Source organism: Protopterus annectens, chromosome 1.part0 (genome assembly GCF_019279795.1).
Source record: "Protopterus annectens isolate FY-2018-M chromosome 1.part0, PAN1.0, whole genome shotgun sequence".
Lineage (NCBI taxonomy): Eukaryota > Metazoa > Chordata > Ceratodontiformes > Protopteridae > Protopterus > Protopterus annectens.
The window spans coordinates 624,286,737-624,303,033 of record NC_056725.1 but is presented as its reverse complement, the minus strand read 5'-3'; the positions used below and the strand labels follow the sequence as shown (position 1 = coordinate 624,303,033).

The 16,297-nt window shown below is 42.8% G+C and overlaps 1 protein-coding gene across 1 annotated transcript in view; it reads right to left on the bottom strand.

The window, feature by feature from the left end:
- Nucleotides 1–16,297, bottom strand: part of BICRAL (BICRA like chromatin remodeling complex associated protein) — a 1,536,848-nt gene that overhangs the window by 383,763 nt on the left and 1,136,788 nt on the right. The window contains exon 10 of the mRNA XM_044061908.1: nucleotides 13,063–13,208. Coding sequence (XP_043917843.1) covers nucleotides 13,063–13,208 — 146 coding nt within the window. The remainder of the gene's footprint in view (nucleotides 1–13,062; nucleotides 13,209–16,297) is intronic.

The window sequence follows — 16,297 nt, the reverse complement described above, 5'->3', positions numbered from 1 at the left end:
CTAACCTTAAGAAAGGGGAGGGGGAACTCTCTAAGTTAAACGAGTTCAACAAAATGAGAGATACTATATAATAAACAATTATCTACCACAGAAACAAAACTATCGTTAACAATTAGAAGAGTTAAATTCTAGTGAAAAATTACACAAAAAATTCTATACAAGCCTGAGCCAGAAAAACGACACCTCGCAGCTGAAGCGGCAAATGAGATCTGGGTAGCTATTGCTTGGCATTATGGGATAAGGGGTAGCCTCGAGCCAGTAAACAGCTCTCGAGCTATTGAAGATGGCCGAGTCGGAGCCGAGGATCGGTTCCGATCCCAACCAGCAAGAACGAAGGCGAGATTGACAACTTAACATAAGGGTATTGTATAACCTCTGGAAATAATTCTCTGCACCCAAGTATCTTCTGTTATTTCTAGCCAGGCTCTCTGGTGCAGGAAAGTACAGTTTTGTACCTACCATAAATGTAGATGTTCGAGTGCTAATACAGCTGCAGTCATAATGAAGTCTTCTTAAAAGCTAAGTGCCCCATTGGGGAAACTTTTCTTGCCTCAGACCGATGTCAGACAAAGTTAATAATTGTATTTCTTGTGGGAAGCAAATACCGCATTAGTCCGAGGCGTCTGTTGTGATGACTTCATTTGCTTGAGGCTTGCTGAATGGAAGACCTGTGTTTGTTTGACATGCTTGAGCCCACCACAGAAATTCCTTTTGCAGACATGGAATTAGCGGTATTATTGTTTCCAAACTATGGCTGTGTTGAGACCATATGTTTTTCAGGTACCACTGTAGTTTTCTCATATGCAGCTTTGCACATGGGATTAGTAAGATGCAAGATGCCATGAATCCCAGAGCCTGCAGAATCTTCCTTGCAGTCAGCCTGGTGCAATTTGCCAGTGTTCTGAAGTATTGAATTAGTTGCCCCTGCTTCTCTGGCGTGAGGTAGGCCATCTGGGTGTTTGTGTCCAAATTGGCACCCAGGAAAATTATCTGCCGAGAGGGTATTAGCCTTGATTTCTCTTTGTTGACTGTGTATCCCAGAGAGTTTAATAACATTATTACATCAGCCAGATGTTTCAGAAGAATGTGCTTGCTGTCCGCTTGGATCAGGCAGTCGTCCAGATAAGGGTATATTTGTATCCCTTGAAGTCTGCAGTAGGCAATTACTGATGCCATGCATTTTGTGAATACTCTGGCCGCAGTAGATAAGCCAAAGGGCAATGCAGAGAATTGATAATGGGTGAACCTGCAAGAAATCTGAGGTACCTTCTGCAATTTTGTCTGATTGGGACATGCAGGTATGCCTCCTTGAGGTCCAATGTTATCAGCCAAGACTCCTTGCCCAGCATGGGAAGAAGTTGCTGTAGAGTGAGCATCTTGAATTTTGGTACGAGTAGAAATGTGTTTAGGATGGATAGATCCAAAATAGGTCTCCAATCTTTTCCTTTCCTTGGCACCAGAAATAGCCTGGAATAAAAACCTTGACCTTGTTCGTGTGTAGGTACCTCTTGAATAGCTTTCATGTTTATGAGATCTGAAATTTGCCTTTGTGCCTCTGCCCTTTGATTGTGTGGCAGGTTTGGCATGCCTCTCATTTTCGGAAGGGTATGAAAATGGAATTTGTAGCCTCTGTTTATAATGTCCAGGATCCATTTGTCCTTTGTGACAACATGCCAATTTTTTGAAAATAATGCCAGCTTTCCTCCTAAGGGGGCTGCCATTTGAGACCTGGTTGGCATGCAAAGGGGAAAGTCATTGGGTTTGCTTTCTGAAAGATTGCGAGGTGTCCTCACCACCTCTTTGTGTAGGAGCTTGCCATTGTCTGCCTCTATACGATCCTTGTGATTGTCCTCTGCCCCTCGGGCGCCTGTATCTGCCTCTTTGGGGTCTGTCTGTGGCAGGAAAGGACCAGTTTTTGAAAGGCCAATTTCTACTAAAACGTGGGGGTTGAACCTGCAGAAATTCTTTCACACTTTGCATTGATTTAGCCTTTTCCTCCATTTTCCGTAATACTTCCTCAGCATTAGCACCAAATAGTACATCCTTTTGAAGAGGGTCTAGTAATTTAGCTTTGACATGATCAGGCAAGGCTTGTTCCTTGAGCCAGGCATGCCTACGTATGACTGAGCCTGTAACAGCAGCTCTACATGAGGCCTCTAGAGCATCAAAACCACATTGTAAGGTATGCTTACCCACTTGTTCTGCACTATGCATCAAATCCTGCAACTCCTTCAAGTCTGGTTGTTCAGGTTGTGACATTTTACTTTTCAATTGTGATAAAAAAACTGTTGGTATTTTAGCATATGAAACTGACAGTTTAAGGCCCTCATGGACAAGGTAGCCGAGGTATATACCTTTTTCCCCACCTTTCTAAGGATCTGGAATCTCTCAGAAGGCAATGGATTTTTGGCAATGGAGGCCTTAACTCCCTTGGGCCCCTGTGAGATGGTTTCTAGGTCAGCAGCATGGCTTTTGAATAGAAATTGGTGTGAGTCAGGAACCCTGTAGTACCTGTCAGGCTTAACTGGAGCTGGAGGTAGAGAGTCCGGGTTAAGGCAGGCCTCCGAGTAAACATCATCTAGGATGTCCAAGACAGGAGGTATAGCCAGAGGTCTGTGCTGGGGTAACAAAAGAAATTCCCTGAGCCTTTTCTTGGAATCTGAATAATCCTGGCCTTCCCAGTGGAAGTGTTCCCTTAAGGTATGCAATGTTTCCCCAAATGAGTAATCCTCAGGGGGGGATACAGAAGGAATAGACTCCTCCGCATCAGAGTCTTCAAAAGGGGAGTAAGACTGTTCCTGATCATCAGAGTGTTCTGAAATAATGGAGCCCTGATCAGAGGAGGGTGAATCTTCCTCCACTCTGGGCCTTTTGTCGGCCTTTTGTCCGGAGGGGGCTGAGAACCTCTGACTAGAGTAATTAAATCCTCAGCCATTTTAAGCATCTGTTTCTTGGGCATGGGGCTTGGAGATGGGCCCTGTGTAGCTGGTCTCTTAGAGTGCATGGTTGCTTTAGACTTGGTGAAAGCCTTGATGGAGAAAGAAGAGGAAGGTCTGAATACACCTTGAGTGGAGGTGGACCTGTCCACATTCTGTGTTTCAATGCCAAGAGTGGCTTCGGTATCTGTAGTCGGGGTGTGGGCCGAGGAGCCTGCGACCTCGGGCACAGGAGACACCGCCAAAGATGTGTCGTCGGTAATCAGGGGCTGCATAGGCACCTCGCTGAGAACCTGACCACGTGTAGTCTGCTTTGGCATGGTGTCGGTAGAGGCCGTGGACCTCGAGTGTCGGTCCTTGTCTTTGCGGTTTTTAGACAAAACCGGAGTCGGAGTATCCGACGACATAGTATAGTTAAATGCTTTCCCAAAATAATGCTGGGCGAACTCCGCCCAACGCTTAATAGTGCGTTTGTTGAATGTAGCATAAAAGCGACAGACCGAGACGTCGTGGTCTGGACCTAAACAAGGAATACAGAGGGAATGGAAATCCTTATGCGGTATTTGCTTCCCACAAGAAATACAATTATTAACTTTGTCTGACATCGGTCTGAGGCAAGAAAAGTTTCCCCAACGGGGTACTTAGCTTTTAAGAAGACTTTGTTATGACTGCAGCTGTATGCACGATGAACATCAATCAACCCCCGATTGCCCACATCTGGAGCCTCCTTTCATGAGTGCTGGTAAGATCTGTCAAAGAAAATCTCTGGACCCCCTGGTTTTGCGGGCTACCTCTACTGCAGAGACAGCATCAACCGTTGGAGTTCTCCCCTTTGCCCCTGGGGGAACTTCCTCCATGTGTGCTCTGGAAAGGACCCTGGGATATCTTGAACCACATCTTCCGATTACCTCATTGATTCCTAGAAAAGGATCTCTGGGGGGTTGAAAAATGTACGCCCACAGCAGACATGGTCTTCCCATCCTTCTCACACCTGGAAAATGTGCCCTTCACTTTGGGGCCAAACAAAAGGAGCATTGACGAACAAAAACTTGAAAGGCTGCTCAAAACCACATAAGTGCATCCAGGCATGTCTCCTGATGGAAATGCCTGAACCCCTTGAGGTTCCTTCAGCTACATGCAAAATTAGCCTCATGAAAGAATTTAAAATAAATTGCAGGGCAGCCAACTGAGAAGTTATGGATAACTGGACCTCTGCAGAAACAGATCCTGACAGGGTATTTGAGAGTTCCTTAATCAAACTGGTGATGTTAAGGCGAAGGTCACTGAAGCATAGACACACTTCCTAAACCTATCCATCACTCTAGTCTCCCTGTTACGGGGATGAACAGTGGAACTTTTCTTGGTGAGGAGATTAGGATCCGAAGAGGATCTTAGGGGTTTTGGGAAAAAAAGTTATGTACTTACCATAAGGTTCCATTTGTGTTGTCCATTTTCATTCTTCCTCAACCTCTGGGTTACAGATCCGACTCAGCCACTTTACAAGCTTAGGATTCAAAGCTCAAGCTCCTCCTCTCCTACCCATAATACCTCATTTCCCCTGATTACCTCAGCTACTGCTTCCTCCTTCTTAACATCTGAGAAAGACATGAAGAGTTGATCAGATTTTCTGAAAAATGTAGTCCTGTCCAAGTAAAAAATGCAACTGCATATGAATATCTAGTAGATGCAGTGTGCATTCTCCTTTGTTTTGAAAACTTGGAAAGAAAATTGGTAAATTAATAGACTGATTGATATTAAAAAGGATGGATTGGTAAGCAAAGTCACTCTATTTTACTGAAAACCAAATAAGGAGATTTAGATGACAGGTTGTGTAGTTCCGAGACTCTTCTTGCCAAAGCAGTAGCTACCAAAAGAGCTGTTTTCCATGACAGAAATTTCAAATCTACCTTGGATGCATGTTCAAAGGGGGGGGGAGAACTAATGCCTGTAAAATCATAGTTAGATCCCCCAAGGAGGAGTTGGATCTTTGATTGGGGGACAAAGTAAAAAGGTACCCCTAAGGAAGCCCTTGCATAGTTTTGATGTAGTTAGAGATGAAGAGTCTTCTCCAACATGAACATTTGAAATGGCTGCTAGCTGAACATTTACAGTGGAATAGTTGGCTCCATCTTGGAAAAGAGAAGCCAGAAAATCCAACACTGTTTGAGTAGGAGCCGTAAAAGAATCGATTTGCTTCTGTTAAGCCCAGATGGAGAATCTTGTCCATTTACTCTTGTAGGTTTTCCTGGTTGATGCTTTGTGGGAAGAAATCAAAAATTTTTTTGGACCGGGCATGAAAGCCTGGAATATCTAGCCATCATTGGAATTGGAGAAACCATGCGGTCAGTTTGAGGGTATGAAGATCAGGATGAGTTTGTCCAGAGGGATGGGATAGAAGGTCTGGAACTGGTTCCAGTGTCCACGGTGGGCAAATCAGGTGAGACCAAAGGAAGGTGAACCAGCCCTGTCGAGGCCATAATGTAAAAATGAGGATTATTTTGCTCTTCAACCGGTGTGCTTTCTGAAGAGGGCATACATAGAGTAGACTGGGGGGGGGTGTGAACTAGAGAATCTCTTGGTGACTGTCTCTGAGGAGGGATCAAGGCAAAGAAACTGCTGCATTTGTTGTTGACAGGGGACGTAAAGAGATTGCAACAATGTTGACCTCATTTGAGGAAGATTATTTTTGCCACTGACTGATTTAGAGGCCATTCATGAGGCATCAGTAAAACTCTGCTGAGCCGGTCTACTAGGATGTTGTACTCCCCGGAATGTGCGCTGCAGTTAGGAAGTGGTTGGTAGAGATTGCCCATTGCCAATGCACTCTCAATGCTTCTCGACACAGAGGGTAAGATCTGGTCCCTTCTTGTTTGCTATTGTACCACACTACCGACATATTATCCATTTGTGCTGCAATTGTCTCTAGAGGGAGAAAGCTGTGTAGTGCTTGCTATGCTAGAAGGACCACTCTCATCTCTAGAACGTTGATATGCAATTTGGTCTCCTGTGGCATCCACATGCCTTGCACCGTCTGACCCAAAAAATGCCCCCACCCTCCCACTGCAGTTGGGAGGTGTCTGTGGAAAATGTGGCGTTTGCTGAGGGGAGAACAAAGTGGAGTCCTTGACTGACTTCCAGGGAATGAAGCCATCATAGGAGGGAGTCTCTGCACACCTGTGATAGCTTGTTTGGATGGTTTAATGGGTGTTAGTGTAGCAACCATTGGACTAATAAAGTCCATTGCAGAATTCTCATGTGTAAGCATGCTGTAGGTGACAGAGTTATCGTGGCAGCCATGGAACCCACAGCCCTGAGTACTAAGCTTGCTGGAGGAACTGGTATTTCCAAAATCTGTCTGATATGCAGCCTTAAATTTGAAATCCTGTCTGGAGTCAAGTAGGCCAAAGTTTTGGTCGTGTCCAATCTCACTCCTATAAAGTCTATGGTTTAAACAGGTTGTAACTGTGACTTCTTCATGTTGATGATTATACCAAGAGTGGGAGCTAATTTTAACAGATAGTCCCTGGCTTGGATGAGTAGATGCCTGGTTATAGATGTTAGGAGCCAGTAGTCCAGGTAAGGAAACACATGGAATCCCTGCAGTCTGAGGTGAGCTGCAACTACTGCCATACACTTGGTGAACACCATGGGGGCTGTGCTGAGACCAAACAGAAATACTCTGAATTGATAATGGCCTGCCCCCAGCCTGAAGTGAAGATACATGTTCCATTTTGATATGATAGTATGCATCCTTCAGGTCTATACAGCACATCCAGTTATCCAATTTCAGTAGAGGTAGAATGGCCACGAGGGTAGTGTCTCCTAGTGTAACCTTTGCCTCTGGGGGAAATTCTCCCTGAGTTTCCTGAAAAGAACCCTGAGACTTCTTGAATCACAATTTTTAACCACCATGCTGATTCCTGGAGAAAGATCTTTATGGGGTAAAAACCTGGACTCTGATGGCAGACAAGGTTTTTCCATCTTTCTCGCTACAGGAAGGGCCAAACAATGATGACCCATCAAAAGGTGCATTGACGAATGACACCTTGAAAGGTTCTGCAAAGTCACACAGCCACATCCAGGTATGACGCCTAATGGCAATGCTTGAAGTGGAGGCCCTTGAAGTGCCCTCTACAGTGTGGGAAATTAACCTCATGGACACACTTGTAATTAACTGAAGAGTGGCCATTCTAGAGGAAAAGGTCTTCTGTTCCTCATCAGACATGGACTCAGGGACAGAGCTAGAGAGTTCCTTGACTAAGGCCCTCTGTAGCCTCAAAGTGAGGTAAACAGTTCAAAGCTCGCAAAGCAAAGGTGGCAGAAGCATAAACTCTATAGCCAAACCTGTCCAAAACCCTAGACTCCCTGTTAGGGGGATGGACAGTGGAGCTTTCCTGAGCCAGCTCCTTTCTGGTGGCTGCCACAACAACAATGGCATCTATGGGGACCCCTTTGGTTCAATGCGATCTGTCTAGGGGTGGCACTAAGTATCTTACCTGCCCGTTTGGGAAAGTGTTCTACAGTGTCTGGTTCCTTCCATGCCCTGGTAGATACTAGGTCAATAAGAGCATCTGCGGGGTGGGGGTGGGGGGGTTACACCCAAGATGTAGATGGGCCAGACCTGAAAGCCTCCAAAAACACTGTTAGCTTGGGGGTAAGGTTTTAGGCAGACCAACTACCTTTTTGACGGAGGATCTCTAATACGTCTGCAAAGGAGACATCATCAGTTGGAGAGCTTGGGGACCCCTCCCCTTCCTCGAAATCAGTGTCTGTCTTGACTGATTCCTGTAGGAATCCAGGTGCCTCTTTTTATACTTTCTCTTCCAGGGGACCTCTTTGGTGAGATGTTCTAGGGAGGTATCAGAAAAGATTTGGGGTTCCACAGGTGTCCAAGTTGGATCAGAGTATCGGATCCAAACCTATAAGCTGAGGAAGAATGAAAATTGACATCAGATGGGATATTTCAGAGCTAGACAGTTAAGGCTCCTATACATAACACAAGCAGAAACCTACAATTCAAAGTAGAAAGGGATGATGATGAAATGGAGGAAGCTCAAGAAACAAGGAGAGACTGGGATTTTGGATGGAGATCCTTACAAAGAATAGCAATAACCATCCAGAATATTATATTCATAAAGTAGCAGAAAATATTCTAAGAACTAAGCCAGCACGGGAATGGAGAAAGGAGATTTTGCCAATTGGACTGATGGCAATTAGGGATACAGATAATAGGCAAGAGGGGGGCTGGAATTTATTGGCAAAAGAACCAAGGTATTGTGAGAAAATAATTAGAGGGAAGATAACAGACTGGGAAGATGCCAAGAATTTATTTGGACTGCAGGAGAGAAACTGCCTTCCCTTTCAAGGATCACTATCAGAGCATAGGCAAACAACGAAATAGGGGATCCCAAGCAAAAGATCAGCACTGGTAGAGTTTTGAGTAAAATCTAGAACAGAAGCTACTGTTAAAAAAGGAATAATTAGTAGAGAATACAAAATATTGCATATATAATTGTAAGAATCACACAGAGGAGGTTAAAAATGATTGGAAAAAGAGACTGGATAAGCAAGTCACAAAGAAACAATGGAGAGATATATGCAAGTCTCCCAAACATGCAACAAAGTCTAGAAGATTTAGAATCTCTGCTTGGAAGTGTTTACATACTGTAGGTACTTTTATACCACAAGTAGACTCCAAAGAATTTTTCCTCAGGTAGACAGCAAATGTTGGAGGTGTGATGGGGAAGAAAGAATTTGGGAACATATTTTCTGGGAGTGTAATGAGTTGGCAGAATTTAAAGATTCCCTGCAGAAAGCTCTGTCAGAGACACTGCGTGAGCAAACTGGTGTAATTAAAGAAATTATTTTTTGAGCTATGATACAGAATTGGAACTGCCTAGACATAGTAAGGCCTTGCTGAGTCTAATTATGGTGGCTGCCAACTCAACCACTAATAGAAAATGGAATTCAAAGTCTAAACCAACTTTACTAGAAGTTGTGAACATAGTAACAGAGATAAAACAACTGGAATTTGGATCTTTAGAAAAGAATTAGAAAACATTACATAGGAAAAATGGGAACTGTGGGAACAATATATGCAGAGGAGGAACAAGGTTTAAAACAAGGCAGGATTTGAATGAGCTATGTAATGTATGACTGACAATGAACAGATTATGAGATGTATAATGATTGCAACTACAATTATGTCAATATGGTTTGTGATGTATAATGTTTGCAACTAAATTTATGTCAATATGGTTTGTTTTCATTTATATAAATGTATGATTGTCTATGTCATATGTGATAATTTAATAAAGATGCTGCTTGTTTAAAAAAAAAACAGACCCTGATACAGACGTAATAAACTACTCCTGACCAGTGAAACTGAAGCAGAGGAAGATACATGTCTAATTTTGCTTCTTGTTAATAGGAAAATTAAGGTATACAGCATTTTTAATGCCAGCAAATAGGTTCCCCAGGGATGGGCAGAATATTCTAGGTAAGCATGGCCACCTTTCCTGCCCCTTCTCCCAACACCAACAAAAGTGGTCTCCCTTACCCACTAAGGGGACCCCAACAGCTGCAGAGGGCATGGCTAGTCCCCACCTCATCCACAGTGGTTGTATGGATAACACCAAAGGGATCCATGGAAAAAGATGACTGGTCTGAGTAACCAGCTTTGGCCATAGCAGAGTCACCCACCTGTGGCTGAGAAAAATTGCTAGCCTGCTTTTTAGGCAAAGGCTACTTCATTATTTTTTTTTTCTTTTTGGGGCTGAAAGAAGTAATGACCATGAGACTGGTAGTTTATTATGAGGTGGGACAAGTTTTGAAATGATTTATTGTGGTCTCATTTTTTTATCACAAAAACCTGGCATTTTAACAGGGGTGTGTAAACTTTTTATATCCACTGTAGGTGGTATGAGAACATGCTACCTTACTTGTTTAGTTACCACATGTTTATTTTAATTTTTCCTCTGCTGACTGGGTTAGTGCCACTAGGCTACTAGCCTCTTTTCAGCGGAGACCTAAGGTGGTATTTATACTACTAGAGACAATTTGGCCAGGGCATTGGGGAAACTTCCCCTACTATTTTCAATAGATGATGTGGGATCTTTTACATCCATCTGAGCTAATGCCAACTCACGCAGATAGGACCTCACATATCAGACTGTTTTTTGGACAAGATTAGGAGAAACTACTGCATTAACTCCTTCTCCTGAGCCTTCATAACAAGAAGCTCATCTCTTTTGTGAAAAGCCCTCTCTTTGGGGGGAGTCTACTTTCTTTAAACAGTGAAAGAACATGGAAGGCATCCCAACCCACCAGCACATCAATCATCAAGATCTATGATGGGTTTGGCTGGAGGAAGGGATACCCACACTCATACTTGTGGGGAATGTTCTCCACTCAAGGGCTCAATGACCACTCCCTGTCACCATAACTTGTTCCATAAGCATGTGATGACTCTGTAGCAATGGACATCTTGGAGTCCACTAATACACATCTTCAGAAGTCCAAAATAGTACTGTAAAGACTATAGCTATTATCAAGCCTTGCAGGCACTGAGAGGTCCAGGCCTGTGTATCTCACTGTGTCCTCACCCAAGATGCCAAGAAACTAAAACCCTGGCCCTTCTGCAAGTAAAAAAAAACTGATGATATAGACTGTCTAGTTCTGCTTCAATAAAGAGAGTCCTCTGAGATGGCTTCTTAAAGGACTTTTTTGCAGTTCAGGGAGATCCCCACGGCTACAATGGTGGCAACACCCAAATCACGGATGCTACTAGTAAGACTCTCATTGGGAACACCAGCAACCAGTCATTCATACAAGGGAGCACATGGAAGTTGCTCTCTTGCACGCCCTCTGCCACAACAGCTAACACCTCAGTAAATACTCTGAACACGTGAGAGAGGCCAAACAGCATACATTTAAACTGAAAGTGATGCCTAACCAGAGCAAACAGAATGAATCTTCTATGTGAATGTAAACTAATGTGTCAGAAGGTGTCCTTCATGTCCACTGATCATTCAGGTGGCCTTAGCAACAATGGCATGACCAAGTACGGAGACACCAACTGGAACGTGATGTACTGTGTTTCATGAAGCTGCTAAGGTCCAGAATAGATTAGGAACTTCCTGTTCCCTTCACAATTAAAATAGTGAGAGGAGAAGAAATTCTGACCTTATTCCAAAGGAGATGAAGCCTCTACTGCACCTTTGAAGAGAAGATGCTGGGCTTCTCCCAAGAGCTCTGAAAGACAGCTTTGCATCAAAGCAAAGCCTCTTTGAAGGAAGATCTAAAAGGTCTAAAAGTTGATTACCTTTCATTATGTACACAGCCTAATGGTTCTTTGTGATGGATCTTCACATGAGGGTAAACTCAGAAAAGATCTCTTGACAATCTTCAGCCTTAGTCAAGACTGGGGTTGTTGTTCCAACAAGGTTACCATCTTGGCAGACTCAGATGCCACACTTTGAAGAAGCAACACCACCTGATGCTTTGGGGACTGCAACAGTCAGCAAGGGAGGATGCTTCCTTGGCAGCTGGCTGGTCTGGAATAAAATTCAGCAAGCAGGAAAAGAATCCCTTCACAATAAAAATAATAAAAGGCCTGTAATCTCCAACCAAATGCTTTAAGTCTTGCCCAAAGATGACTTTCACTGAAGAAGAAAACAAGACCATCTTCTTTAGCTTATCCTTAAAGGAAGAAAGCCTGAACTACTTCATCAAGCAACTCTGTCTGCTGCACTAGCCATAGTAACAGCATAGTCAAAATTGCAGGCATTGAGAACTCCAAGCCATAAAGAAGCTCAATGCAGAAACCATGGCAAGGGTCTTAAGCACATTCACCCTGACCACAGAAACATCCCTTATCAGATGGTAAACTGAAAAGGCACAAAAGTCTCGGGGACCTATGCTGGCTCAAAGACTGCATATGAGTTGATTCTAGGACAGTTAAAAAAATATTTCATGCCACTTAGAATGAAGCTTGTAGAGTGCACATCTTTTCTGAGGAAAAGATGCAGTGGTATCCATATGCTTCCAATCTGCAAAACTAGCATGCAGTTCCATAGAACAGATGACACAAGAGTCCTCCTCCTCCTTCCCCAACCACTCACTATGACATATTTTGGAGATGTGAAACCCAGACGATTCCCACAGATCACTCTATAGAGAACTTAACGAATCTAAGGACTTCTCCAAAGATGACACATCCAAAGGAAACGTAGGAAGAAAAGTTAATACCTCTTGGATGTACATCCATTAGTAAAACAACCTTCTGTGTTACAAAGGTGCCGAGTTTATCTTTGACAAGTTAGGGTCTGAGCTCATGCCAGTCAACTAACATAGTTGTGCCTGACTCAGTGATAACTGCATCTTAATCCTTTGAGTCCCTTCCATAACATAAAGAGGGCTAGGGTAAATTTCTTCTGATGGTTACAGCTGTGATGGATGTTGTCACATTCAGAAGATGCCTGACCAGCTGAGTGACTATTCCCAATGTTTAGAGTCATGCCCGACAAAGAGAGCAAATGAAGGGCAGAAGAATAACTGAGGCCTGGCCATCTTCCCTTATGAGTGTACTCCCACATCCATGAAAGCATGCTGAATCACATATCAAAAATTGACATCAATGGCTCTACCTATGACCTTGGTGGGCATTCCTCCCGTGGACCATAAATGTCCTGGTAGAATCAGAGGAAAATCTGCGGAAGACGGCCCTTGGTATTAAGTGCAACCACAGAGCACAGGCCAGGAGATTTGAGAAGACAGTTCCTGGGTACAGTCCAATCATGGCAGAGCTTTATATGCTCAGTCAGAGAATGGGTGGTCCTTTCACTCTAGGATGCACCCTTTCCAAGAGGGTTGACAGAGGTGCACCATTTGTGGTCTCATTACGATCTACCAAGATGAAAGAAATCCATGAATCCCTTGTTGTCAGGGGAGAACTAGCAACATGACAGGCTTTCAAGACCATTTTCAGGAATGGGCATACACAATGCAAAAACTTTTTTCCCATCTTTTGCTTAGGTTTTGTACTCTAAAATATAGTACTACAGCTTTGTGATTTTTTTACAAAATGGTACCAACACCAGTACATCCAGACAGTCTGAAAATATACCTTTTTTAAGTTCTTCTTCAGTTGGCAATGATCCCTGGAAAACATTATATGGAATAAGTCTCTCAAAAGTATCTTCCAATGATGTAAATGGAGTTTTATCTGGAGCAACAACATGAGAGTGGTCCTTCTGTAGATGCTTAAGAATCCTAGAAAGTATTCACACAAACAGGAAATTCAAAATTAAAGGAATAATGTATTATAAACAATTACTCATCACATATTTTAACATTTTGTTTTAATGAAACTGCTATTATTCAATACAATCAATAACTTAAGTCACATTTTAAGATGACACACTTAGTTTTCTGTTCATTTACAGCCTCTATGGAGATCACATTGATATATGCCAATATGTACTATTATTATTATTCACAAGCAGTAGAACTGCTTAGTTTATATGATTCTCCCCTGTCTCACTCTCTACGGCAAATATCTTTACTGTCTACTTGCTAAATCCCCAGAAAAGATGATCATTAAAGTACAGCTGTGTGACATATTCAGAATAACGATAAGAGAACTCTCTCTCTTCACAGTAGTGGATATATTATAGAGATCACTCACTGAACAGCCAACATGATAAAATATTTCCATAAACAGTGTTGGGATATAACCCCAAAGACTGTTGACTACAACCCCTTGAACTGTAACTGTCTGCACAGTTTTCTCTCTCCTCCAGTTTTTACAGCATTTGTTCTTACTGTCTCCTGGCTGAACTCCAGAAAACAAAAAGTGTTAGCATGGCTGTGATCTGTTAAAAATACAGTTCAGCAATGGACTCACCATAAAAGTAAATGATACAACTGCCCCTCTCTTCACAGTGCTTGGTAGATTACACAAATGACCCAGTGAATAGCCAACCTGCTTAAACATTTTCATAAATAGTGTTGACATATAAGCTAAAAAGTAAAAATGGCTAATCATATAATACACAGAAACCTATCCCATATCTAATGGATTTATTTCAAAATCAGGTGCCACAAGCAGACACCCCCCCTAAAACAAAGTCACAGAAAGAAGCATCATGTGGTTCCACAGGACAATATCACAAAAGCAGAAGTTTTAACACTTCTGTCACTACCACCTCAATTCTATGATGGTAGAAAGAGAAGTTAACCACTTTCTGGGAAGCACTACACTGTTATGATGTACTTATAAAAAACGTGAAGACAAACTTTAGAAAAACAAAAGGAGTGCTCTGCAGTCAAAAAGTCACAAAGCCTTAACGCGGTTTATTATAAACAAGAAAATAAATAGCGTTTTCGCTACTGCACCAGTGTAGCTTCATCAGAGGCTAAAAACACAGTAAAAAGGCGCAAACTACAATTTATACTGTAGTCAGCCTCATTAGTAACAGCTGTAGTACGTAATACATCACTTCCTTAAGGTTAAATAATTATTTTTAAAAAAACACACATTCTGTCGCTATATGTATATGTTATGTATACACAACCCTTCAAGTAATTAACAACAAACACTTTTAAATAGAATAATGTGTGCCAATGAAAGGATGTGCTTATGTATGTGTTAATATAAAACAATATTTCACACTGAAATAAAAAATGCGCCTTTTTACTGTGTTTTTAGCCTCTGATGAAGCTACACTGGTGCAGTAGCGAAAACGCTATTTATTTTCTTGTTTATAATAAACCGCGTTAAGGCTTTGTGACTTTTTGACTGCAGAACACTGTTATGATGTGCAATGCAAATTTCCTCACATATCCCAACTGATAATTCCAACACTGAGGACAAAACAAGATATGCCATGAAAAAAGTAACTATGACACTGTCTCCCAACCAGAAAGAAAACCTAAATTTGCAACCATTAACACTTCACAGTTCAGTACAGCACCTGCATTCTCGGACATATAAGCAGCACTATGCAAAATGTGGCTGCTATCAAGCCCAGAAACTACAGTACAGTCCATCCCTGGGATATTGTGTGGCAATCCCAACTATGGTGCCAAGGCCATGCAAGAATGACCATCACTTCAAACTGCTTACCTTATCATAGGTTCATAGGTAGGTACTAGGCTATCGGCCCAAGGGCCTACGTAAGCCTAGCCAGCAAGGTTCCATAGCTTACACCACCCAAGAAAGTTATTTTCCTGTGCCACTGTCCATCAGAGACACAGAAGTGATCCCCAGGGTGTATTTCCTATTTCCCATCCACTCATCAAGATTTTTCTTGAAGAGTGCTAATGAAGAACTTTGCTTGACATAGATGGGTAGCTTGTTCCAGAGTACAGGAAGTCTCTGGGACAGGAATCTATCCCTCCAGCGTTTCCTGTTTATTGTGGTGACAAGGTTTAGGTCCCTAGAGCATGTAGCTCGGACGGATTGGGATTTCTTTAGGTGTAGCATGTCCAACAGCTCTGGTTTTGACATAGCTTTATATGTTAGGCAGAGATCACCTCGGAGTAGGCGATATGCTATGGAGTAAAGCTGGAGTTTTTTGAGGTGGCCAGTGTAGGGCATTTGTTTGAGACCAGTAATCCTCTTTATGAGGTACTTCTGTGGCCTTTCCAGCTGCTGATGTCTTGTGAGGTACATTCCAAAAGGGACGTTGTACTCTAAAATGGGTCTAATGAGTGACGAGTAGAGGGAAACAATGACCTCTTTTTTCCTGGATGAGAACCCTTTTATGATTAGGTGTGCCACGTAGAAGAACTTCCTGACTACTGTGGCGATGTGACTATCAAAGGAGAGACTATTGTCCACCTGGGTCCCAAGGTCTCTTATCACGCATTCGGTGTTAAGTAGATTGCTGCCTATGTGGTAGTTCATGGGTACAGAGTTTTTACCAAAGGGGTTGACACTGCACTTTTTGGCATTGAGCTTGAGGCCATGGCTCTGACACCAGGCATCTGTCTCATTGAGGCCCTTCTGTAGGATGTCCACATCATTTGGGGACTTGACTATGGCTCCTAGTTTCAGTCATCTGCGAACTTCGTTAGCCAGAGGCCTTCTGTGTTAGCCTGTACTTCAGAGAAGTAGATACCAAACAGGAGAGGTCCCAGGACGGAACACTGTGGTACTCCACTTGTCACTGCTTTGAGGTCAGATTTGGAGTCTGCAACTTTTACATCTACAAAGATACTATTTTGTGAAGTAGTCCAAAAGGATTTCTCCCAAATGCATGGTGAAGATGTCAACCACAGCAGTGTGACCCCTACAGGAAAGTGCTTCCTGGAAGGCCCTGGATGGGGCTATAGGTAACTAGGAGCCAGTTGTCCAG